Genomic DNA, 26,953 nt, shown 5'->3' on the forward strand with positions numbered 1-26,953 from the left:
AATTAAATCGTTATAAGAAAATTGTTATTTACATAAGTTTTTCTTTAAACAATACAAAAAGTGACTTAGTCCACTTTCATAATCATGGGCACATATGTATGTATGTACTTCCAACTCTTATATTGTCGCAGCAATGTAGAAGAAAATATTATAAATTTAAGATAACGACATCAAAATATGTTGTCAGTGGCAAAATGATTTTCGGTTCAATAATCACCTTACAAAGGTTCGATTTTAACTATCTACAACCACTATCCCCTAAGGCCTAAGCCATTTTGTACTTCAACATTTTGTACTTCATTCAGTTTCAGTTTTGTGTTAAAAAATCATATTTGTGTAATGTTTTACTCAAGTTAAATTATTTTGATATTGAAAAATGGGAAAAAGTGTCACACCCGTAACGACGGAAACACTCATATAACAAATTTAGTAATTTGTATATTAAAGTAGTTATTCATTGATATTTAGTTATTAACATGAACACTGTTCTTATATTTAATGCAATTTTTCCATCTTATATTTTTAATTACGGAACGAGAGCGCACCTTTGAGTTCGTGAAACGTCGGTAACTTCAATGAAAATAATATTTATAAAAAAATTTGAACTTTTCTATATTTTGTAGGGAATAATCATTATTCCCCTCACTATTCTAGACACTACATCATTATATATTTTGTCTTGAGTCTAGCAACATGTCTTGTCACGCCTTGAAAACGCAGTCACATGCAACAAACTCAATTATACAAATCAAATATTTTGTTTGTTTTAATTTTTTATATTCCTCATCATAAAACCAACCGAAAGTACTCTGGGTAAATAAATCACGCAATATCTTAAGCAATTTTGTAATTCCTTCACGTTAAATAAATGAATCAGCTGTTTTCCAATACTATGTTTGGTTTTTAGCCTCTAGACTGAGTGAAAATAATTTGAGATGAATCTTAAATTCCTTCAATTAATCAAAACAGTAATATAAGAACATCATACAGAATTGTTTATCTGCCGCACATCGAGTGGTCTGTTGTAGGTCGCATTCATTTTAAACACTTATTTCTCCAAAGTGAGGTTGTTCCTGTTTGTGTTCATTTTCATTTGTGTAAATAATGAAGAGAGTGTAAACACAAGATTTGCAGTATTAAGTGCAACTAGGTTGCCAAATGCGCGTATTTTTTTTTTTTTGTACTCAAAACAAATTTTGATAAATTTTGTTTGCGATATCAATTTTTCAAGTTACATACTTGGATCTACATTTACAATTTTATGTTCGAATATCTCGAAAACACAATTTCTGAGATCAGATTCGGTGTAGGGCATTGCAGGCGCCTATATTAGGTTATCGTTATTTTTGTCTGTGTCACTCCAGACTTATTTTCCAAAGAGCCTTTGTTGTATAAAAATTTAATTAATGAGAATTTTTTGCTGGCATAATTTGGAAAAATTTCATCAAAACGTTTTGGCCCACAAAAAAAAAATACCAAAATACCAAAAAAAATAAGTAGTCCGGACATTGTATTTTAATCTGAAATACAATTGTTTGATAGACTGGGGCTAAAAGCAAAATTGTATATCCATTTTGAAACTAATTTCACATCCGTTTATTTTCAAAGTATGATAAAGCGTTTTTATTTTTTATCTTTTGAACTATCGCTCCAAAAATTAAAAACGAAACGGTATTTTGTAGCTAGGCAAGAGTTCTACAGAATATATTTTTTATAAATTTTGCTACGCATATCAAAAGAAAATAGAACGTTTTTTTTCTTCTCCTAAAAAATTAAAAACCATGGAATTATCATGTTTTGCAAATAAATGATTCAATTTTAAGAAACATATTTTCAATAAAATTTCATAAACGACTCAAGACTCAAATATGGTCTAAATATGTATCTCAAATAAATGCGTAGATAAATTAAATTAATTTGGACAAAAGCTTGGCAATAAAAAATATTCTTTATTCCTTTTATTTTCTTGCTGAAGCTGTTAAAATGCTCAAATATATAGGCTAATTAATTACTTTTATATTGCACCTTCCAACAAGTTATATCCTTTGCAGAAGCTCTATGCGAGTGGGTATCGGTATCGGTATACCTATTACATTCGCACATGCGGAATCCTTAAATATGAACAAAGGAAGCACTAACGTGGTAAATTAATTTACACTATCGACACGCGATGTTATCAACTTAAACATTCATGCCTTACATACGACGACAAGTGGTGTTTTTTTATTTATCGGGTCACCAGTTACTACACAAAACTGGAACGTACAATGTACGAGTTAAGCCAACACCATACCGATACCATACCTTAATAGAAGACGAAGGCAAGATACTGATATTGATATACTCAAAGAACAACAATAACAAAAAAGTATACCACACACTGAGGGCAATTTGCCACACTCCATAGTCCACAGTCGAGTCATAATGTTCCACTAATTGCAAAAATTACATGTTAAAAACGTGATTGAACAATTGCATGCAAATAAAGAGAAGCTGTGTGACCTGCGAGAGTAGCAATTTTCCAAACAAAAATCCTATATTCTTTGTATATACATATAGTAGGCCCTCTCCTGTGTGTTCCCAAGTTCGTGTGCTGCCACAAAGCACCACAAGCAACTGCACCCACATTATATATCTTCTCAATATTATTATATTTATAAATTCATTAAAAATACAGTCAGGGTATGTGGTATGTGCCCCCCTTGAGGGTGGCATTTCGTCCAAAAATAAATCAATATGTAAATCGGGGCTCCCTTTGAAGCAAGCGATTTTATTATTAGCGTCCTTGTATAGATTTCGCAGAATTTAATCACATGAAAGTGATACCGACCGGATGATGATGATGATGATGATGATGATGATGTTGAGTTGACGATGATATTCATAAATGAATTTTTTTTTTCTTCTTCTTCTATTTTTAGGTTGGAGCACTTGAAGCTACATGGGTTGTGTCTGATTATATCGCTACACCAGGTTCGAATGAGCTTAGTGTGACAAAGGGTCAGCAAGTGGAAGTTATTGAAATTGCATCGGCAACTGATCCAGACTTTTGTCTTGTAAGACTTAATCCTCAGAATAATGATGATCCTGTTCATGAAGGACTTGTACCTGTATCAATACTCAAACCTCCGCCAGGCTTACAAAAGGGCAACTCTAACAAAAAGGAGACCGATTCCATTCAAGAACAAAGTAAGATCAAATACTTACAAAAAACATAAAACATTTATTAATGATAAATTATTTACTTTTTTATTGCAGATAACGTCCGCGGAAAACCTGATCCACTAACATCTTCAACCAAGAGGCGTGGATTTAGCGGGTAAGTTTGTTTGTTGCATAATTTGTGTATACTATCACGACGAAGCAAAGATAAAATAATAATCAACAGGTTTCTGGTATTGTTGTTCATATTTTTTTTTTCGTTTACGTCATTTTTAAAGCATTTTGCTTTGCTGCAGTCATATAAAATTAAATGTTAACTTTTTTTAATTTAATATGTATACGGTCGATCTCGGTTTTAGATGTTTGTGAATTCTATTCTATCAAGGCAGTCAGTCAATTGTTTTCGAAAAGATTACACCTGCTCGTTAAATAGTTTAAGTTTTTATTTCGCCCGCAATTTTGTCTTAAATATCATAATTAAAGTTCGAAGTTGCTAATTGTATAGAAATAGGAGGCTAGTTCTTACAATTCAATTGAGTCGATTGTATGAAGCATATCATCTTGTAAATCACGATCTGTAATTCAACTTTTTTACAGTTTGGTATGAAATCAAAATAATAAAATATACATATGTACTTGTATTTATTCGGGCAACTTTTTATAATTGTTCAATAGAATATAGAATCTGGTGCGGAACTTCGGTAACTCGATTTAAAAAAAAAGCTTTCATTTTTTGCATTCGTAGAAAAAGTTTTGTTAAACCGATTTCGTTTACATATATTTTTAAAACATCTTACTTACTTAAATAAGGTGACCAAGGCCTTAAGGCGGCGCTAAATTGTAGATTCGGGCTTGAATCAACAAGCTTCTCCAGTCAGGTATATCCCTAGCTAGCCGCCACGGTCCGCCTGCACATGCGTGCGCCGACTTAGTTAAGACATTCCTCCACTGCGGCGTCCTTTTGAGTTGGAGTCCGTTCACATATTACGGCAGACAAGCAATGTTGAGGAGAATGGTTCATCTGTAGTAGGCGCAGTTCTAAGGTCTCCTTTCTTAAGGACCGGTCACCGGCGACATTGAATGGAGTAATCGGCTTTTGGGGAGAGTTGGTTTCGTCATCGCCATTGTAAAAGATTTGATATAAGCTTGATTTTTCTGACTAGAAACCACATACAGTAGCGAGCAAAAAAAATGCAAAAGAAAGTTTTAAAGAGTTTTGAACAAGAACTAAGTTACCAAATTTGGCACATTGAAACTGTTTCATTAAACAGAGTCAATTTGTGGAATATTTTACTCCAAAGCCATTATTTGGTCAAAAGTCTACCTAAATATGCGTTTTTAGACGAGCAAAAAAATGCAAATGTTTTTATTGTTTGCATTTTTTTTGCTCGCTTCTGTAGGTGCATCCCTTTAAAATACAAATGTTTACAAAAATTTAGACGGAACGTTATGTTAATTGGCATCTCATTATCTGACTTTAACGCGGTGACTAGCCCTCCTTTTCTCTCTAATGTGGACATCATTAGCATTTGCTGAAAATGGTTTTTGAGTACATTTACAATTCTATACTTTAGTGACTAGATGGTTCCTATGGTTCCAAGACCTTCGTTTAGCTTTGACAATTCTTTACTAGGTACTTGGCTTTTTTCTAAAATATTCGGCTGTTATTTTGATCGCGAGACTTTTCGATCTCATCAATCTGGGAGACTCCTTAGGCTGTTTTCGTTCTCTAGGATTTTAGATCACCTAGGTATATCCGGTATACGCATTCATTCATCATGCAAAAAATCATTTTTTTTATGCATTTAGGTTTCTGTCTGTCGTCAAACGATTCTAATAAGTCGGCCTATTTACTTTCTTCACACCTAACCAACGCCATTGCAACGGCGTCAAACACCTTTTTCATAAAATTGAAATACATAAAATAAAAAAAAATCTTATCTATTTATAGTCAAAGTTTTATGTAAAAATATATGAAGATATTTATTTTATCAACTAAATTGCACCAAACTCGCGTTCGCGTTTAAGATTTGAGAAAACAAATCTATTCTTCATGACATAAATTAGATTTTAAAATTTTATTTGCTCTATTTGTTTATTGTTTAATATTTGCTTTCTTTGACTCTTATCGACGTTATGTTTATTATTTGCTGATATAGTCTTTAACGTACAACTGAAATGTTGGAAAATGGGTCTTTAGCTGACTCATGTTAATTTATGTGTGATTAGGGTAGGGTGTTAATATGAGTATGAGTCAAACTCACTCGATATATTTGTTAAGCGTATGCAACGTTTTAACTTTGAATAGTTTTACTTTGAACTTTGTACTCAAATGAACACTCATGGTGCAATTATTTAAATAGACAAGAATTTATATCCAAGGTTTAAGAAATCAAACTCGTTCCGACAAATGTGCAACATTAAAAAAATAAGCTTAAAAGAAGCTCAGCTCAAACGTGTTTACTGAGGTAAACCCCGAAAGATAAATTTATAAAATCGTTTTCTTTATTTTTTTAAAAATTTATTCGCATTATCTGATATGCTTCTGGAGAATTCTTATTGCTAAACCTATATAATACTTGTCCCTTCAAGTTAATCTTTCAAATAACAATTCCGATTCGGCAATATGCTCAGAAATTATTTAATGGCAAAACCCATTTAGTCACTAAATGTATTTTGATTCTTCTATCTTCGTAAAATATCGAGTAAATCCACAATAAAAAGTCATTTACCAAAAGAACCCACAGTAATTTTTGGGTGTGGGCGATAACATAAAATTATGGGTATTTTGGGATAGGTCTTTTGATTTTAAGTTTCAAATGCGCAATTCTTGCAGACATTAGTAGGGATTTAAAATTATATTACTCAATTTTTTTTTAAATGTTTTATGTTTATTGAGGTCTTATGTTTCTACTGGAAAATGCATTTTTAGTATGAACTTTACATTGGCCTTTTTTTTTTGTTTTCCAAGATAAACTTTTCATTTTGATTTGACAAGAACACTGAAAAAAGTTTAAGAGTTTATCAGCCTTATTGTGATTTACAACTATCAATCGATAGTTCATATATACTGAAATTTGAGATTTTTAAACCTAATTTATAGGAAAACTGGTCAACTTTTTAATAGAATTTTGTAATTAGATTTCATTTAATAACGGTTAGGACCATTCTCTGCTTTCAAAATTTTTCTTAATGAAGTAAAAAGATATCGATATCGATTGATAGTTGCAAATCGCAATAAGGCTGTATGTTTAATGTTGTTTTCTGCAAACGACCAAGTCAAATGGCAACAGGTCCATATGTACAAAAATACAAATACACAAAATTGCACACAATTTTTTTTTTTGTTTATTTATTAGTTTATAATTAATCAATCCATTGCGTTCTGTTAATTTTGAAAGTCTAAAAATAACCAATTTTTACCTTTTTCGAACTTTAAAATCTTGCTTTTGACTAAAAAGTCAAAAATAAAGAAAAAGTGCAAATTTTGAAAAGGTTCATTTCTGTCATTTCCTAACAAAAAAAAAATTAAAAGATCCATATTAACTATCAAAGGATTTAACCTTTACTTTATTTTATTAGTACAAAATTTGGACGTACTCTGTTCATACACCAAATGGCAAGTGATTTAGTAAAAAAAAAAACAATAAAATCTTCTATTTTTTTTAACTTTTTACTTGCGATATAGGTACTATACAGGGTGTCCCAAAAGTAATGGATCAAACGAAATATGCTGATAGGCCAACGTCAGGGCTCTCAGAATTTGGTAACTTGTTCATCCCAAATCCTTACGGTTTTCGATTTAATGCAGTTTTTGTGAAATTTCGAAAAATCCCGACTTTGCAACAGTATTTTGCCTCCTCCGCTCGTAATTGATTTTTGTTTTTTACAATTCTTTCACTAAAACATTGCCTAATAATAAGAAATAATTAATTAATAAAAATATTTTTTATTTCATATGCCATTTTGCTGCAAATAAATTTACAGTTCCATGTTTTATAAAAACTCAATTTCTTACTTTTATTTCACAGCAACATCCTGAAAAAATTTTTTATGGTGTAACAATGGTTTATTATTTTGAAAACTTGCCGTGTTATTGCAGTTTTCAAAAATGCATAAAAGTTTCCAAAGTTGTAATTAGAACGAAAGATATTACAATTTAAAAGCAACAAAACAGGGCTTTTTATAGAAAAATAACAAAGCAAAATAAACACATTTTCTCGACTGTTGTTTGTTTATTTCTTATTGAATAAAAGCCCCGATTTTTGTTTGTATTTTGCTCTGAAAACCTCTGTTTTTTTGCATTAAAATTGTAATATCTTTCGTTCTAATTACAACTTTGGAAACTTTTATGCAATTTTGAAAACTGCAATAACACGGCAAGTTTTCAAAATAATAAACCATTGTTACACCATAAAATTTTGTTTCAGGATGTTGCTGTGAAATAAAAGTAAGAAATTGAGTTTTTATATAACATGGAACTGTTAATTTATTTGCAGCAAAATGACATATGAAATAAAAAATATTTTTATTAATTAATTATTATTTCTTATTAGGCAATGTTTTAGTGAAAGAATTGTAAAAAACAAAAATCAATTACGAGCGGAGGAGGTAAAATACTGTTGCAAAGTCGGGATTTTTCGAAATTTCACAAAAACTGCATTAAATCGAAAACCGTAAGGATTTGGGATGAACAAGTTACCAAATTCTGAGAGCCCTAACGTTGGCCTATCAGCATATTTCGTTTGATCCATTACTTTTGGGACACCCTGTATATCAAGTTATGCATTCGTACAAAAAAAAAAAGTTGAGATAACATTTTTCCATGACATTACGATGGTAGACAATGCCAAAAAAGTGGGTCCCGGAAGTCCGTCTGTCTGTCTGTCAGTCTGTCAGTCTGTCTGTCTGTCTGTATAAGGAGCTACAGCCTAAACGGATGGACCGATTAATGTGAAACTTGGTATGTAGCGTTATTTGGCGACTCTCCAGAGGGGTTTTTGGAATTAATTTTTTTGGACCAAAAATAACGGTACTTGTCATATACTAATTTTAGTAAAATTGAAATATCTCAAAAACGGCTCCAACGATTTTGTTTAAAAAATTCAAATGTTAGTTTTAAGCTAAGGTCTATCTTCCAATGAAAAAAAAAAATTTTGAAAATCATTATTAACGGTACCTGCCATAGAACCGTTTTTTTTTAAATCCGATTATTTCAGAAACTGCTTATTCGATTTCAACGAAACTTTTTGTGAAGAAGCACTTATATAATTTATATATAAGCCAAAAATAAAATTTTGAAAAAAATAATTTTTGGATTTTTAAAAAAAATTTGAAAAATCAAATTTTCGAAAACGGGATATTGAATATTTTTGAAATTTTGTTTTTAGATGTTGATAAGTGATTTCTAAAAAATGGCATACCAATTTTATTTTAAAACTTTTTTTCCAAAAAATTATTTATAAAAAATTAGTTTTTTAAAAAACGGCTCTAACGATTTTGAAAATTTTTTTTCTAAAAATGCATGTTAATATATCAATCAAAACTGCATACTTGTTGTGGAGGGCAATTTAATTTCAGATTTTATTTTATTTTTTTTTTTAAACGAATTTTATTTTTTTTCCAAATTTCTATACCTACATATAAAAAGTCTTAAAAATTTAAGCAACTTTAACTCTAAGAGCAAGTACGTGCGACCCCAGTCGTGCAATTTATTTTCATTGATTTTAGGTTAGAATTTAAGTTATAACTAATTTTTAATTAACTTGATAGAAAATTTATTTTTCTGAGAAAAGTTTCCTTGAACTATTTTTAAATTAGACTTGGTTTTCGAGTAAAATTAAAAAAAAAAAAAAACTGAAAACCGAGAAATCAATTTTTTTTAATTGAAAATCAAATTTTCGAAAAGGGGACTTTAATTTTTTTTTGAAATCTCGGTTTTAGGTGTTGATTAGTAATTGCTACAAAAGCAAACCAACTTTATTTAAAAACAAATTTTTGAAAAAAAAATGTATACAAAATTAGTTAGATTTATAAATCACATCTTAAAAATTAAATACCATTTTTTTTTTGGATCTCAATTTCAAATTTTATCAACTTGAATTTTAAGAGAATTCGTTCGACCCAGTTTATTATTCTTATATTTTTTTGTTAAAAAGCGACTTTAAATTTAATAGAACGTGAATAAAAATATACATTTTTTATCACATTCACGTTTTTGTTATATTCGATGATTTTTTTTTTGTCAACATTTGACTGAATTCGTCCACTTATCTTCGAACACTCACTTTTTCAACAGTGTGAAAACGTGTGTCTCGAAATACTTACTTGAAAAAAAAAAACGAAAAATAATAAAAATACAACAAAAACCATAGACCAGCAACAACGCGACAGAAACGTAGAAAATTTCTTGTGCTAGAGAGGTATTTTTAAAATAATGTGGACTTGACATGTATCATAAAATGAGAAAAAGAAATATTTAAACAGCAATGAGGAGTATTTACAAATCAATATGACTGAAAATGGACAATTTAAAAGGACTTTTCTCACTTTAGTGTAAGTAGATTAAAAAATATTAATCTCAAAAAAAAAGCCAACTCATTCTTTTCAACAATAAAAAATGAAAAAAAAAATTAAACAAGTGAATCTTCGAAGTTAAAAAAAAAAAACAATATAAACAAAACGATATCTTTTTTTTTTAATTAAAAGTGATTTCTGTAATAATCGTCAAATTGAACTTAAGTTATGCTTCATATTGAATTTAAAATGAATTAATTTTTTTTTCCTAAAAGCATGCGTTTGTTCTTTTCAAAATTAAATTAATGTGACATTTACATCCTAGAGTGTATACTACCAACACCACCAACATCATCACCATCAAACGCCTTGATCATTCAATACTGTGAAATATTATTTTTTTAATACAATTTCCAAAAATAAAAACAAGAAAAAAAATATAAAACGACTATTGTCACCTCGTCGTCGGTTGTCGTCGTCGTGGCACAACCGTGGTACCACCGCTACTACTTTGATGATGCCCCTAAATGCAATTATTTATAAAATATCTAAGGTTTTTTCCTCTTCATATCATGCTGATTGTCAAAAGAAAAAGACGAGAAAAAAATAATAATAATAATAATTTTCAGACAACGTCCTTGCCCCCCCTTTTTCCGCAGGCCTCCCTCACCTGTAATTATGTTTGTTTATTGTGCGTCCATCCATGTACAAATAAAATCGTTTATGTATACATACTTATATGATACGATACGACGACGTTCAGTTCAGCATTGCTTTCATTTTTATTTATTTTCTTGGCGAGCGAGGCAGAGAACTGAGAACTCAAACGACAAGCGACGGATACAGTATATGCATAGTGCTACGGATTACGGATACGGCTATATAATACCATGGTTGCCAAAGTTTTTTTTAGAAAAGTCTAATGGCATAGGTCAATTCACTGCAAACTTGATCTTTAAAGTTTTTTTGAAACCCTTTTGAAATTAATTTTTTTCAAAACCAAGAATAACGGTCCCTGTCATATCAAGCAAAAAAAGTTTTTCTCTTTCTTTTTTCAAATTTTTTTAAATTTAAGTTTTTAGTTGTTGACCAAGATTTATAAATAAATGATGCATCAATTTTTTCTTTTTTGGCTTTTTGTCAAAAAAGTAACAAAATATTTCAAATTTTATTTTATAAATGCGTCTTAATAGTAGTTATTTCTTAGGGCGAAATTCATAATCGAAAAAGTGGAGAAGATTAAAATCTTGTTTTCCAAAAAAGCCAAAGGAAAACAAGATTTTAATCTTCTCCACTTTTTCGATTATTAACTCTAAATTGGTCAATAAATCATCTTTAATTGAAATTCATAATCGTTACTCAAGTTAAGATTTTTCTCTACTTAAGAGTAGGGTAAAATCTTGACTTAACAAAAATTTTTTTTTCAATCAAACTCACAATGAAAGGAGAATGGGCATTTTGGACGTTGAGCGGCCATCAATAAAATTGGTATCAAATGAAAGAATTATAACCCAGGAAAAACTTTTACTATGGACGTTTCGCTGTATTGCGTTAAGAATGCAAGATAATGCAGTATTAGTATTGTTAATGCATTGTTCAATGTATGAAGGAAAAAGTGATTTATATTTTTATATGGAACATAAAATATGATGCTCTGTCATTTTCCCTGAACATGAAGACATTAATCTTGAAAATCCGACCAATAGAACTCATAATATAAGATTTTTAAGACAACCACTTCAGGTTCGAAAAATTTCAAACAATTCAAAGTAACAAAAAATTGAACAACGTAACTCTAAAAATAGGCTGGAAATTGTTGTTTTAAAATGCTTATAGTTTGGGTTCTAGTGTTTGGATATTCATGATAAAGGTCTTCAGACTCTGGGAAAATGACAGAGAATAATACTTTCACTTAAAATACACATTTGAGTTATAAAATTGAGACATATATAAAGTCTTTAATGCAAAAATGCATTTTATCCGTTATTGAAACACGTCACAGGGATAAAACTTCTGCACAATATATGTAAACCTTAATTACATCAAAAAATAGCAATTTCATTCCTGGCCGCGTAACGTCCACGTTTCATACAAACTTGCCCATTCTCCTTTGACTGGTTTGAGGAAACTATCAAAACAAATTTTTTTTTTTAATAATCAATTCATAAAAAAAAACTATTTTATATTGTTTTATTATCATTTATTTATGTAGTGGTTCAAAAATGTATTTGCGATTCTAAAATAAATTCCAATACAGAGTTGTCGGCTAGTTTGGATAAACAATTTTTCTGTGTGCAAAAAAACTGAGTACATTTCGAAAAACCAGAGTTTTTTTCCCTCAAAGGTGGAGCAACTTTACTCCGATCGGAGCAAGGTTCAAACCCTGGCAAGGTCGATGTTATGTTGTTTAAATTGATTTTAATGTGCTGAATTCAAAACTGTTTGCTGATTCGTTCTATAACATCTAGTTTTTTATAAGTAATGCTAAGCACAAAGATTTTGAAATATAATAAAATTCAATTTCCAATATTTTTGAGACAGAAACTAATTTTGAAGAGAAATAAGTATATTTAGGCCCAATTTATTCACTCTCCATTAAATTTAAAGTCTCCATTAAATTTTTTTTTAAATTCCCTCTTTTAAATGGCGACCTTAAATTTAATGGAGTGTGAATAAATTGAACCTTAGACAATAAAATATGAGTTAGCAATAGCATTAATAGTTTTGAACAAAAAATTTAACGGTAATGGAACGGTAAAAGTAAATACATTAATAAAATGTCGATATCAATTATTTTGTAGAGAAAAAACTATATTTTTGACGAAAAAATATGAGTTTGCATTAATAGTTTTGCAAAAAAAACTTAACGGTAATGTGTTTGTCTGTTTCTTTTTTCTTAATATTTAACAATGACACAAAAATTATGTCAATCCAAAATAAAAACAAATCACGCAAGTGCAAAATATCCACAAAAAACTATAATTTCAATTTCTACCAAAATTTTCGTTTCTTTCAGACTACAAGCTAAAAAGATTTTTAGATTTTCTTCTTTACCTGGGAAAAATAGGAACAATTTAAAGAGAATAGAAGTCAATTTTTTTTTCTGTATATAAAAATGAATATTAGACGACACGCACACATGCGAATAAAACAAGTTATATCTTTTCTGAAATATTATACCTGAGATGAGATGCTCACTAGCCTGTCTTATCCAGGTCGGTCAACAAGTAGAACCCTGCAACGAAAGAAAAATTCAGTTCTCTCTGGATTTGTTTATATCAATCTATAGGCTAAAGTAGAAGCGCAGCAGTCGCAGCTGTGGATGACCGTAAAAGACAGTTGGTAAAAATATTTTAACCCGTGAAAACATTGTTCGAATTTAAAAAATAAGAAGATAAATTCAAAAGACTAATAAAAATGTTGCATTCTTGGATTAACCAGTAAGTTAAATCAATACAAAAAGTTTTGAAAAAGTGTTTTTAAACAATGTAAGCCTTTTTCAGTGTTATACTTAAAAAAAAAAACGAATAGCTTCAAAATTTTTATTCAGAAGTATTCCCAAATCAATCATCAGTAAAATAACGCCCTTTTTCTTTTTGTTCAATAAAATTTCATTAAATATGTATCGAATAATAAAATTCAAAACATCCAAGATGAGAATATCCTTTCACATTTACATATGTATTAAAAAGAGTGATTTGATTTTAAGAGTAGTCAGATTTAGTTTTTGATATTTTTTTTTTAATTTAGATTATTTTGGGGTTCTAATTTCGTGACAAAGCATCTGATCCCTTACCTCTAGATGGCGCTATATTCAATTTCACATAACCAGTGGACGAGCAAAACACTTCTAGTAATAATTCATTTGTCAAATTATATTAAGTAGTTTTGAAGTAAAGATGGAAAAGATGAACATACTACGTACAATCTTGCTTGGGCAAAGTCGGGTTAAAAATGACCCAGCTCTGAGGTAGTTAATTCGGTTTGCAATAGTAGATACGAAAAAAATTAACCAGTTACTCGGTGTAGACAAATCACTGAAGAAAAAAATCAGATGAATGAGTCCAAAAATAAGTAAAACAAGTTTTTCTTAGTTTCACAAATTGTTTACCTGTGATATATGAAAATATTTTAGATACTTGTTCCAATCATACAATCATAAAAGGCACAATACAAGTTAATTCATTTCCTTTGAACCTTTTCGGTCCTTAAATTTCATACCTACTCTACTACAAGTTTTGTCCTGATTTTATTCCAAACTTGATCTGCTTTTGTGATATTTACAATTTGCTTTTCTACACAATTGGCAACCTTTCCTACGTTTTTCTTCTCTTAAATTTTATGAACTAAAGGCGAAAAGAGCTCCGTTTAGCACAGGTTCAATTCTTTTTACTGCGGTTGACTTATTTGGAAATTGTTCAGAAAAAAAGTTAAACAAGTAAGTACTGTAGATAAACCATGACAGCGCGTACACAAACAGAATAAAAAAAAAAACGAAAAAAAAAAAAAAAAAAACAAATAGTAAGACAATCGTTTTGGACGACGCGACGGCAAGGAAAAGAAAAATTGTATGCAAATTTGCCGATCGTCGTCGTTGTTGTCGTTGCCATAGGCCGAGTACGGCAATGGCATACAACTGGGAATGTGAGTTTAATACCACTTATTGTCCATAATATAAATGATAATAAAGATGACAGTAGAAGATCTTTTTTATTAATTGTGTGTATCGCATAGCTCCCATGTAATTTAGAGGCAGTCCTATTCAATCTTAAAGTGTTTGGGTTGTTGATTTTGATTTTATCTTGTTTTTTTTTTATTTCTCTCTGTGATGTGTATACATCATCATCATCATGCCTAGAATTCATTGTTGATAAATAAGTGAAAGCATTCGCACACACAAAGTTTAAATAATGTAAAAAAAAAAGAAAAAAAATATGAACAAGGAATTTCTTTGAAATAGTTCAAAAATACTCTAACAAAACAAAGACACAGAAACTAAGTTTTAGATAAAAATTCAACACTAAAACAAAACAATCTCTCTTCTCACAATGCTTTTCAGGAGAAAATGGTTACCACAACCATTAAGGAAGCTTTCACAAGGCAAGGTAGATAAACCACCGATGGAGAAGACTCTTACAAAGAAGGCTTCAGAAAGAAACCTTAAAGTAAGTTTTTTTTTTGGTCATAAAAGGAAAATATAATAATTTCTAAATCTCTTACTTTATAGTTATCTACAAAGCACACAGAACACGAGGATGAATTGACATCATCATTAATAGCGGGCTCAATAACGCCCACAAGTGCCCAACAGTATATGTCGCAAGTTAATAATTCACAACAACCAGATTATGAACCGGAGGAGGAAGTTGGCTTAGAACTACCTCCGCCAATGAAACCCATTCAAGAGCCTTGTGTTATATCGAATGGACCACCCGCCTTTAAGGACATGAAGGAAAATCCTGTTAATTTAGTAAGTATAAGTACATATTGTTATGATACGAGGTTCTTTTTTCAAAAATTGTGCAATTCTTCAAAAATAATTGCTGACTCAACACAAATTTATTAATTGTTTGTTTGACGAGAGAACGTAACAAAATTATTATGAGAACATATTTTTAATTAGTGATGCACTTAAATAGTAGATATAAATCCAATTGTTTGGATTTTAATTAGTTGTATAGTTATAATACTCTCAGATTTTGAATTGATTAAAATCTTTCAAACAAAAATTATTGCGCTGGACATAAGTCAGTCACATAACCTTAGTTTTTTTTTAACACATGTTTATTATTACCTAAGTAGTTTAAAATAGTTATAATACTTAATCGGCAATATTTAAATTTAATCGGTAATATTAAAACTGTATGCAATGGGTGTTTTAATCTATTTACAAAATATTTAAAAAAGCCTGGCAACATAGGCGGATTAGCTTGATTTTACCTTTTTTTTTACATGAGATTAATTTATTTCTCTGAAATTTTATTGACAGTTTAAATTAAATATTCTATTATTCCTCGAAATCCAAATTATAAAACCCGATTTTCAATGTCTTTTCGATTTCGTACCTTTTATTTTAACAGTTGTTTAGAGAAAAAAAAAAAGATTGAAAATCTGCTCTAACAACTTCACATATACATATAATAAACTCTTTTCATCAAATTAAAAAAAATCATGGCATTTTTTTCAGATGGAAATGTTGTCGTCTTTTTGGGTGCTGTTGTAAACGATTAAGAAAATTCAGAAAAAAATCTTCATTTTGATATGATTTATTAATAAATTTAATAATAAATCATTCCAAATAAAAAATTAAAAGACCTCAAATTTGAGTCGGATTCGATTAAAAGCCAAATTTCCCTTTCATTTTGTCGCTCTCTCTATTAATAACAAAACCTAAATGAAAGCTCAGATTATTATCAACTTGATTGGCATTACAACTCATTGCTTATTTTATTCTCTTCTCTTTCTCTGTCCACTTTTCCTGGCTCTCATTTATATATAATTTATATTTTTTTAACTGAAAATCCTCCGCTTTCTTTAAATTAACCGTGATACTCATTCTTCATTCTCACAACGTTCATACTGCAGTCAAAACCCTTTTAGTGCACGCAGATTATTAATTGCTTTACATAGCCTTCCTTCATCCATTATAAATCAATTCAAATCCCAAATATGCTATATCAAAGATTTTTACATATTACAATTCAGGGAATATTTTAAAAAATTTCTTTTGGTTTCCACATCTTCCGAAGAAACGAAAAAAAAATATTCGATATTCTCTTCTTTCATCGTTTTTTTGCAGATTATGTTTCCAAACCCAAACCTTTGCAGCCTTATCTTCTCCAAGAAATTTTAACCTCTTTAGCTCACCCGTCAACGTGCTTTTCGAAGGTTTATTATGAACTTTTTCGAATGATCTTGAAAAAAAAAAAAAACGATCAGTTCTGTTTCCTGTTATTGATTGTTTTGACCTCAAAAAAGCTCAAATAATCTGGTCCCTACGTTTTGTTTTTGAGGTCCACACAACTATAATAAATAATGAAACTCGAATTAATTATCTCTAGAACTTTAAGGGTTGTATTTCCTTTTCCTTGAACCTTAACAAAAAAACTCAAGTCAATTGTTGTAATTGTTTAATTTAACTGTTTCTGATAATAAATTTTTTTTAACCTTACATAAGGGTAAAGTTTTTTTGAATACTCGATATTAACAAGTATTTTTTTTTTGTTGTTGTTTTGTGTTAACTTTCGACAATAATAAAAACAATAATGTTGAATGGCCCCATTTCATATCGATGTTACTTTGCCATACCTTTTTTTGTTTTGTTTGTGCCATTTAGCTGATACACATTATTTAAGATAACAATAACACATACTTGTCTACTTTCTTAAAACCCATGACCCATACAAACAAAATAAAAGTTAAATAATTTTTAATTGTAGAAAAAAACAATTTGTGGTGCGAAATAATATATTCAATGAAAGATAAAACAATAATTCACCACGTACAACATTCATGCAAGCTTCAAAAAAGTTTAAACTTATTTTGTGTTTAATTTTATTTCTTTATTTTAATTCTAGGCAAGTACCTTCAAGAAAATGGAAGGAAATGCAGCAGCGGACTTATCTGAAATAGAACAAATAGTAAAGGAGAAAACTGTAAGTTTTTTTTTTTGGAATTGATAACAATTTATAAGAATTATTATTTATTTATTTTTTTTTTTTCTTTCTAAACAGGAACAACATGAGGTGAAGTCCAAGTTCCTAAAACCCTTAGACATTAATAGCACAGAGAGCAATGGGCGAGATCTTGAATTAAGTTATTCGAATAACGATAACTCAGCTGATAATAACGATGAGGTAAATACAAAAATAATTGTGTAAATTAAATCACAACAAAAACATTACTGTTAAAAAAAGAGCCAAGTTCTCCTATGTTGAAATTATGCTGGCACAAAAAGTACTGAGATGTAAAAGTGTACCAAGTTCTAAAGTTTGGGTTCAAATTCGTATCAATAAAATTTTGATTGTTCTCTTGACAATTTTTCTTTTAATTTCCGATTTTTAAAGTTATTTCAAAAATTGCCAAGTAAACAATCAAAATTTTATTGATACGAATTTGAACCCAAACTTTAGAACTTGGTACACTTTTACATCTCAGTACTTTTTGTGCCAGCATAATTTCAACATAGGAGAACTTGGCTCTTTTTTTAACAGTAATGTTTTTGTTGTGATTTCACTACTTTTTGCAAGGTAAGGCTGTAGAATTGAAAATCTCTATATTTGATGAAAATTCAGTGAAAATGGGCGGTTGCCACGCCCCCTGGCTGAAATTCTCAAATTTTAAATTTTTTCCTTTGTATAAACTACCAACTCTACTATTCTACCAAATTTCAAGATTCTAAGATAATCAGAAGTGCTCTATAATATTTGATGAAAATTCAGCGGAAATGGGCGGTTGCCACGCCCCCTGACTGAAATTCTCAAATTTAAAATTTTTTCCTTTGTATAAACTACCAACTCTACCATTCTACCAAATTTCAAGATTCTAAGATAATCAGAAGTGCTCTATAATATTTGATGAAAATTTAGCGGAAATGGGCGGTTGCCACGCCCCCTGACTGAAATTCTCAAATTTAAAATTTTTTCCTTTGTATAAACAACCAACTCTACCATTCTACCAAATTTCAAGATTCTAAGATAATCAGAAGTGCTCTATAATATTTGATGAAAATTCAGCGGAAATGGGCGGATGCCACGCCCCCTGAATTGAAAATCTCAAATTTTCGATTTTTTCCTTTGTATACACCACAAGTCCTATCACCGTGTAAAATTTCAAGTTTCTACGATAACGGGAAGTTCTCCATAATTTTGATGATCTGTCAGTGAGTGAATCAGTCAGTCAGTCAGTCAGTCAGTCAGTCAGTCAGTCAGTTACGGTTTTTGAGATTTTCGAAGCCCTATATCTCAGAAACTACTCATCGTAGCAAGCTGAAATTTTGTGAGGAGTTTTGTTTTGACTAGCTTAACAAATGAAGCGAGTTTGAAATTTCTAGTATCTTTGGTGTGGAAGTTAGAGGGGGGTCGAAAATGGCCTGAGTTGTTTCCTGTAAATAAGGGTGTAGTGCCAAAGTTGCTAGAGAACTTGGCTGGGCACTACCGTGCCCCTTGATATGTAACTTTTATAGTGTGACCATTGCATAGTGATTCAAATATCTTAAAAAAGGAAAATTAATTTTTTTTTTTATTTACTAGTCAATGAGATGAGTCAGACTGATATGTTGACTTTACTTAATTTTATGTGAGAAAAATAACGTCTCCGATTTTGTGGAAAATTTTAGAAAAAAAATGAGTATTTAAAGAGAATATGTGTGGATCAGAATCAAAACCCAATTTATCCACTTTAAAGATTTCGAGTAAATCAAGAAAAACAAATTTAGAAAACCAACAAATATATGGGTTTTGCAATTTACCACACACTGTGGTCTTAAACCTTGGGTATAAAAAATATAGTTTGTGATTCAAATTTGGCCCACGTATGTATGTATTAGAATAATAAGCACAAAACCGTATGGTAATGGGTCTTGATTCTGATCCATACATATGATATATTCTCTTTAAATAAACATTTTTTACATATTATGTAATTTAATCGTTTAAGCTAAAAAAACGAATCGAAAATTATCTTTCCTTAGTGAGGAATTCTGTTCAAGTTACTTAGCTTAGTGATCTCTGTAATCTCAGAACCTTAAATACTCACTACAAAAAACTTAAATTAAAAAAATTCCATTTTTTTTTTTTCAATTAATTATTAGAACAACTCCGAGACAAATGATGTTGAGGCTGCACAACGAAAACGACTGTGCGCCTTATCAGAACTTTTGTCAACAGAAGAACTCTACATTCAAGATTTAGCAGAAATAGTTAATGGGTAATGTTAACAAAATACTAACAAACTTAATTGATTTATTTAATTTTTGTTCTTAATTTTTTTTTTAGTTACATCGGAGAAATTCGTAATCCAAAAAGTGATATACCTGAAGACCTTAAGGGTGGAAAAGAACGAATGATATTTGGAAATATTGAAGCAATCTATGAATGGCACAGAGAGTAATTTTCATTGCAAACAAAATGTTTACAAAATGGCAATATTAATTAATTTTTTGTTTATATTTTTAGTAACTTTTTAAAAGCTCTGCAACGTTGTATAAAAACACCATCAGAACTTGGTCCAATGATTAAACGTTATGAGCGTAAATTTCACATGTACATTGTTTACTGTCAAAATAAGCCAGTATCAGAACACATTGTCTCCGAGCATGTTATGTATTTCGATCAAATTCGACAGAAACTAAAGCATCGTTTAGATGTAAGTTTTGTTTTATTTTCAATGTAATAACCTTATATTATTATTGTTTGTTTATTTATAGCTAAGTGATTTGCTTATAAAGCCTGTACAAAGAATAACCAAGTATGAATTATTATTGAGAGAAATAAAAAAGCAAACCGAACGTGCCAATTTGGTAGAAGAAGTACCAAGTATGAAAGAAGCTTGCTATGTTATGAAGGTGAGTTCTTTTGTAACATATATTAAAATTAAGAAATATGTTTTGAAGATAAATTTCTTCATTTTTTTACACTACAAATTTGTGATACATATTAACTCATCTTTTGCTTTTTCTTAATTCAGGTTGTTTGTAGAGCTGTCAATGATATGATGGTTGTTCGACGGCTGCAGAAATTCGAAGGAAAAATTACAGCCCAAGGCAAATTGCTGCTTCACGGCCCATTGTGGTGTGTCGAAGAGCAAAAGAATGTCGAACGAAATGCAACAATGGTACAGAAGCCCAGAGAACTTCAAGTATTCCTATTCGAACAAAGTATTATATTAGCAGATATTGTTGGTAAAAAGACTCAATTCACAAGCCCCTCTTATGTGTATCGGTCTCATTTACAAGTAAGATTTAACCCCGTCTTTTTTTTAATTTATGAATAAGATTAATGTTTTTTTTTTTATATTTCAATTAAGGTTAATAAGATGCATTTGGAGGAATTACCAAACAACAGATTTCTACTGAAATCAACAGATCCCCATCGACCGGACTTGTATAATTATGTTTGCAATGCAGCTACGGTCGATCAAAATCACGAATGGTTAGAAACCATACGCAACATCCTGCAAAATCAAAATGATTTTCTCAAGGCTATTCAAAGTCCTATAGAATACCAAAACAAATTAACAAAAGATTCATGAGCAACCGCGATTTGGGGGAATTAAAACCAAACTAAATGTTATGTCTTATGTGTATTAAAAGAGGGCAAGTGAAGTGGTGAGAGATAAGAAACAAAAAGTGCATTTGAGAACATAAAAAAAATATATATTTTTATTTTCCTTGTTCTTAAGAGTGCTGCCTCATTAACATTTTCATGTGTTAAATATTATTTTTGCATTTTATATGTTGCGCTAGAAACACACACACACATACATTATACACAGACACACACATATACATTTTATTGTACTCTATTTATGTTTTATGTTTTTTTTTTAATTTTTAATTTTTTTAAGTCGTCGACTCTTGAATCTTAAGAGTTTTTATATAAAAAAAAATACTTATATAGAGTTATATTTATTTTTAACTACTAGTTAATGCTAATGCTAAGAACATTTGAGTGATTTACATAATAAGAACAAAAAAATATTTTTTTACAAATAAATTTTACTCTATAATTGAGATGAGTTTTTTTGTTTATTTTTTGTTTTATTTTGTATTTCAGTTTTTTTTTTTTACATACTTTGTATCATTTACATGTGTTATGCTTCGATAATGTTATACTTATTGTAATAATAACTATTTAGATTTGTATGAGAGAGGAAAACAGTATGTTGTAAGTGAAGCGATATAAGAAAAAAAAAAAAACAATCTTTTAAGATACAGTGAAAAAATGAAATAAATACAAAGAAAAAAACACTTATAAAAGTTTATACAATTTTGTTTTTATTTGGTTATTTGTACATATATTTTAATGTGTTACATGAGTTTTAATTTATATTATTTTTTCTACTTTTTGCGCTCTTACTTTACAGGTTACAAATTGTCTGATTTATATTATATTTATATTTTCTATCTGAACATTTAAATGAATGATCCGTGAAATAGATATTATTTCAGAATAACAAACCATAATTTTGGTGGTTATAATCTGAAATCTTTCATCAATTTTGGTGGTTCTAGAACGAAATGTTTCATCCAAAGCGTTCAAATCAAATGACAAACTACAAAGAAACTCCACTCTTCAAAAATCAAAGAAATGACATATTGCATCAATGTTTGCATTTTCATTGAAATGTTTATAACAAATTCATTGATTTACCATAACCGATTATAATGAAACAATTATTTTATTGCGTGTCAAAAGAAATGTTCCGAAGTTTTTTTAATCCACATAAACAACGATGATGGAGACTGGGTCGCACGTACTTGATCTTGGTAAAAGTAGCTCTTATGTTATAAAAAAAAATCTAAAAGAAAATTATAATTTGATTTTTTTAAGGAATTTAATAAGTAATCGGTTATTTCAAAGTAACGGAGAGGACATATAGACGCTTCTTGAAAAATATTTAAAAAAAAAAAAACAAGCCTAGTATTACAAATGAAACCAATTAGGGCAATTTAGTTTGACTAACTTTCTGACAACTTTCCAATAAAATTGCCTAAATTGGAAAGTTTCACACACCAATCGCACACCTGAAACTTAACAAAATTTTTAGCCCCTAATAAACTGAAGCTGAAATGTTAACTTCCAATATTCAGCCCTATCCTGAGTTTCACGTGGAAATGTTTTCACCCGAAGTATTTTTGTTCACCCTGAATTCGATTTTCCGGGTGGAATCTTGTTCACGTGAAACTCACAATAGGGCTGAATAACAAAATCCGTTCCTAATACAATTTTGTATAAATCAGTAAGAAATCTAAAAGACGAATGGAATTCATTATAAGGTCGATTCGGAACTATTTTTCAGGTGAAATGTTTCACTTAGGGGTGAATATAAGACGATTGTGGGGATGGGGATCGGGCTAGCAAAAATATTTCAGGCGAAATGATTTCCCCTCTGAAATAAATTTTTATATCATTCAAATCCAAGAATTGCTGTGGGATATTAGTCTAAAAAGAAACTTTAACAAACATACTTGAATTTCGAAGCATTGGCATATTGGAAAACAAAATATTTTTTCCAATTATTATTAATTAATGTTTTAATTATTTATTTTTTAAGGTAATTAATTTAATATACTTATTAATTTAACATAACAAAACAGCAAAATACTCAAAAGTATTCTATACAACATGCATACTTGTGAAATACAGATTTTAAAAATGAGGTCGCACATTATTTATCTTGATTGAATTAAAGTTGTGCTTAACAGGAAAAGCCGAAAAATTGATCTGAAAGGAAACACGGTCGTATAATGGTACTTTCAGATAAGTAATAAAACAATCAGTAATTTAATTCGATTCAAAAATAAATTTTAATAAAGATTTTAAAAATGTGTTAAAAACGATTAAATGTTTTAAGCTCCACAACCGAAACGTGACTAATAAAAAAAATAAATAAATTTACGCATAACAACTCAACGCTAATGGAAAGTTAAACTATATATTAAACTTTTGTTATTATTATTGTAAGAATGAGAGTGAGTAATTTACACTATTTTTGTAGCGATTAAATATTTTAAATATTTATGTAATGTATATTCATTTTAATTTTTACTTTATTGTTATTGTTATTTAATTTTAATACTCATAGTAATTAATACATTGTGAACAACGTTTTTTCTATCGATGACATCATGTTTTTTTTTTTTCTTTTTTACATAAAAATATATGAAAAAAAAAATTCAAATTTGTTTATCATGCCCAGAATATTAAATGAGCTGTGATGTGGCAAAAAAAAAACCGTAGAAAATTTAATTTCCATTCCCAATTTTTTGTCGAATTTGAATTTTATGTTGTAATTAATTCAAAAAACAATTTATATACAAAAAAAGAAAATAAAAGAGGAAATCCCGTAAATATGTACATAGTTAAAACAAAAAATGAGAAAAAAAAAATCTTGTAAATTTTTCGTAGATTTGTGACATACCTCTTAAGTTATATGAATAGATAGGATAAAGAAATGTAAAATGAAGTTTTTTCTGTGTGAGGTTGCCACTATGAAATTGATGTGTTATAAAATAAAGTAATTTGTTAAATCATAAGCACCTTAAAAATATTGTATACCTACCTCTTTTTTCATAAAAAAAAAAAACAAAATCAAAAACTTAAAGCTACACAAAATATATAAATAATTTGACCCTCAATTAAAAAAAAATCAAAACTAAATTCATAACTTAAAAATAATTTGCGCAAATGTTATGTTTTAGTTAGATTTTAATTTTTTACCTATCACACTCTTCTTCTTCTTTACCCCAATTCAGTTTTATGATTTTTAGTTTTAATACATATACTCAACTTGGGAAATTGATAGCATACAAAATAAAAAATCGAACCATAGATGTTTCTGGAATGTTTTTTACAATAGAATATTAACATAACATTTTGTACGATTTTAGAGAACCAAACCAAAACCAAAAAAAAAAATAAAAAAATAAAAACAAAATAAATAAGTTGACAAAAAATCTTCAGCAAGAAAGTCTATTTTTACACTGATAAAAAAACGAGGGAATCACCTGATTGAAAGTATCGAAAAAAAAAATGTTAATAAAACAATAAGTTTTTGAATTAAATTCAATATAATCAAATTCCATTCAAATAAAGTAATATACCACTATAACTACAAACAAAAATAAAATTATAGTTAAGTAGGTACACACTCACACATACATAGTAGAGTAGCCGTATTCTATCAAAAAAAAATATGCAATGTAGTATGAAATAAAACATTGATCAATAATAATATTAAAAAAATCTTATAATTATTAATTATTATTATTATTATAAATTAAGAAGTAATAATCTAATAATATCTTTGTAGTTTAATGAATTTTAACTTTAAATAAAAATAACAACCAATGAATTGTAGCAATTTGCATGCAGTCAATCACATTGAAGGTATGTATTACGTAAATAAAATCGAGAAAATACTCACTTTCAAAATATAATTCAATTTGTTTTATTAAGTATCTGAAAATAATTCCCTAAAATTAAATAAATACCTACAGCAAAAGTCGACAAGCAGAACTCGTGAAAAGTCGGCGCATAACAGTATTACATTTATGTATGTACCTTAGACTGGGCCAAAAAAATAAAATATTTTTTTTTTGAAAGTTACTTTGAAAATCTTGTTCAGGATGATGAAAAAAAAATTTGGTGAAAATTTGAGCCGTTAAAAATAATTTTAAGAGGTCTATAATCGGTGTTTTTTTATTTTTATACATGATATGATGTGTTACAACAGAACTGCTAGACGATCAAAGTAAAAAAAATTTCTGTTCATTTTTTCTTATACAAAAAGTATAAAATTAAATTTCCTACAAAAAAGATCTGAATGAAAATTTTCGTCAGACGAGCCGTATTCGAGTAATTAAGCTTTTTAAATCGAAGTGTTTTTTCAATTTGACTGTTTCACATAGTCAAAAGTTATTAGGGTGTTCATGCAACTGTGTAAACTCTGGGTAAATTTGATATAGTGGTAAATGTGGTAAGCAAACTGTCAAATCCATACAAAATTTTGACATATTTACCACGTTTACCAGGTTTACCCAGAATTTTCACCATTTCATGAATACCCCTATTATTTTTAGAGAAATTAAAATATTTCTTGAAAATAGGTACGTATACTACCGAGTGTATCCGTACTTAACGAAATAACAATCTAAATATTGATTACTGTTTTGATTTGTCCAAAAACATTTGATTGAAGTAATAAATATTAAACTATATTTAAAATTTAAATTTATTGAAAAATTGGTCAACTATTCAAAAATAATTACGAATTTTGTATCAATTTTTTTCAAGAATATTTTATTTATCACAGTCGAAGAAATCAAAAACAGATCGAAATTTACCTTATTATAAGTTAAGTTTATTTTATTGTACGCGAGAAAAGTTGCCGGTACACTCGGGCGAATACGCAACTCTTGTCATAAAATAATATTTTGTAATTTTTCATACTTTTTTATTATTCAGTTTACGTTTATCGTCGATTTTATGTTATAATGCTGGATTTACATTGATCTGCATGCAGAAAAGTAAAGTGGGATAGGTATATAACTGAAATATCCGTAAGACATGATGCAGACGAACATGCTCGTCTTCGCCATAATCTTCCTATAATCTGCATTTATGAAGTTCTCTGCATTTTCATCTACTCTTTCATTCAACATCTGCGGTTCTTTAATAATTGGCGTTTTTCTTTTTTGCCTCTGAGTAGATTACACAGCTGCCAAAAAAATGTTTGTGTTAAGTTTTTACCTCATATATGTATATCAGAACACAAAATTTTTTAGCTCTGAGCTTCATCGATCTGTTCATGATAAAATGATCGATCATATTGAGCGAAATGTTGAGCGTAGCAAACTTCACTTACTTTTTTTCAAATTGATTCCCAAGATATTTGGCCGTCTATATTTCAAGTAAACAATCAGCCCTATCGTGAGTTTCACTTGAACAAGATTCCACCCTGAAAAATTGAATGTCACTTTTTCCCTATTGTGAGTTCCGGGCGAAAAGTTGTTCACGTTCGGACATCTTCCTGTATTTTCAATTTTTATCAGGTAAGTTGCGAAGTATTCTACAGCTCTTATCTCAATTAAATTTTGGTGCCGAAAAAGATACTAGTTTGGCGAAAAATATAAATTCCTTTCGAGTGAAACTCATGATTGCTTATAAAATTCCGGGCGAACAAAAATATTCTGGGTGGAAAACGTTCCACGTAAAACTCACGATAGGAGTGAATATAAAAATTAATTAAGTTTTATATGAAATGACATATTCTTAATTTCTTAATTAAATCTGAGAGCCCGAATATAATCTGCTCGGAGCTCTTTTCTGATCGCTCAGAGATTTCCTGATTTCTTCAGAGCTAAAAAAGAAAAACGCCAAATTTGTCGCCTTTCAATGCAGATTTGAAAATGCAGACGTATAATCCATAATAAGTCGCTTTTTCGCATATAGGCAGAACTATAATTGTCGGATCGTCGGATGCAAACGGAGGGGAACAGCGCTCGCAACCGCACTCGACGGATGAAAACTTATCGAAGATACAAAGAAAACAA

At 29.3% G+C, this 26,953-nt stretch overlaps 1 protein-coding gene across 2 annotated transcripts in view; it reads left to right on the top strand.

Annotated features, from left to right (window-relative positions):
• Positions 1-22,357, top strand: part of LOC129912624 (triple functional domain protein) — a 57,488-nt gene extending 35,131 nt beyond the window's left edge. For both annotated transcript variants that reach the window (XM_055990931.1, XM_055990932.1), the window contains 12 exons: positions 2,922-3,189; positions 3,259-3,319; positions 14,738-14,843; positions 14,906-15,148; positions 17,256-17,333; positions 17,412-17,534; positions 19,490-19,605; positions 19,674-19,784; positions 19,854-20,043; positions 20,105-20,242; positions 20,365-20,631; positions 20,704-22,357. In XM_055990931.1, the coding sequence (XP_055846906.1) occupies positions 2,922-3,189; positions 3,259-3,319; positions 14,738-14,843; positions 14,906-15,148; positions 17,256-17,333; positions 17,412-17,534; positions 19,490-19,605; positions 19,674-19,784; positions 19,854-20,043; positions 20,105-20,242; positions 20,365-20,631; positions 20,704-20,928 (1,926 nt within the window). In that variant the 3' untranslated portion in view covers positions 20,929-22,357. The remainder of the gene's footprint in view (positions 1-2,921; positions 3,190-3,258; positions 3,320-14,737; positions 14,844-14,905; positions 15,149-17,255; positions 17,334-17,411; positions 17,535-19,489; positions 19,606-19,673; positions 19,785-19,853; positions 20,044-20,104; positions 20,243-20,364; positions 20,632-20,703) is intronic.
• The last annotated feature ends 4,596 nt before the right edge of the window (positions 22,358-26,953 follow it).

The sequence above is a fragment of the Episyrphus balteatus genome, chromosome 2, assembly GCF_945859705.1.
Source record: "Episyrphus balteatus chromosome 2, idEpiBalt1.1, whole genome shotgun sequence".
NCBI classification, from domain to species: domain Eukaryota; kingdom Metazoa; phylum Arthropoda; class Insecta; order Diptera; family Syrphidae; genus Episyrphus; species Episyrphus balteatus.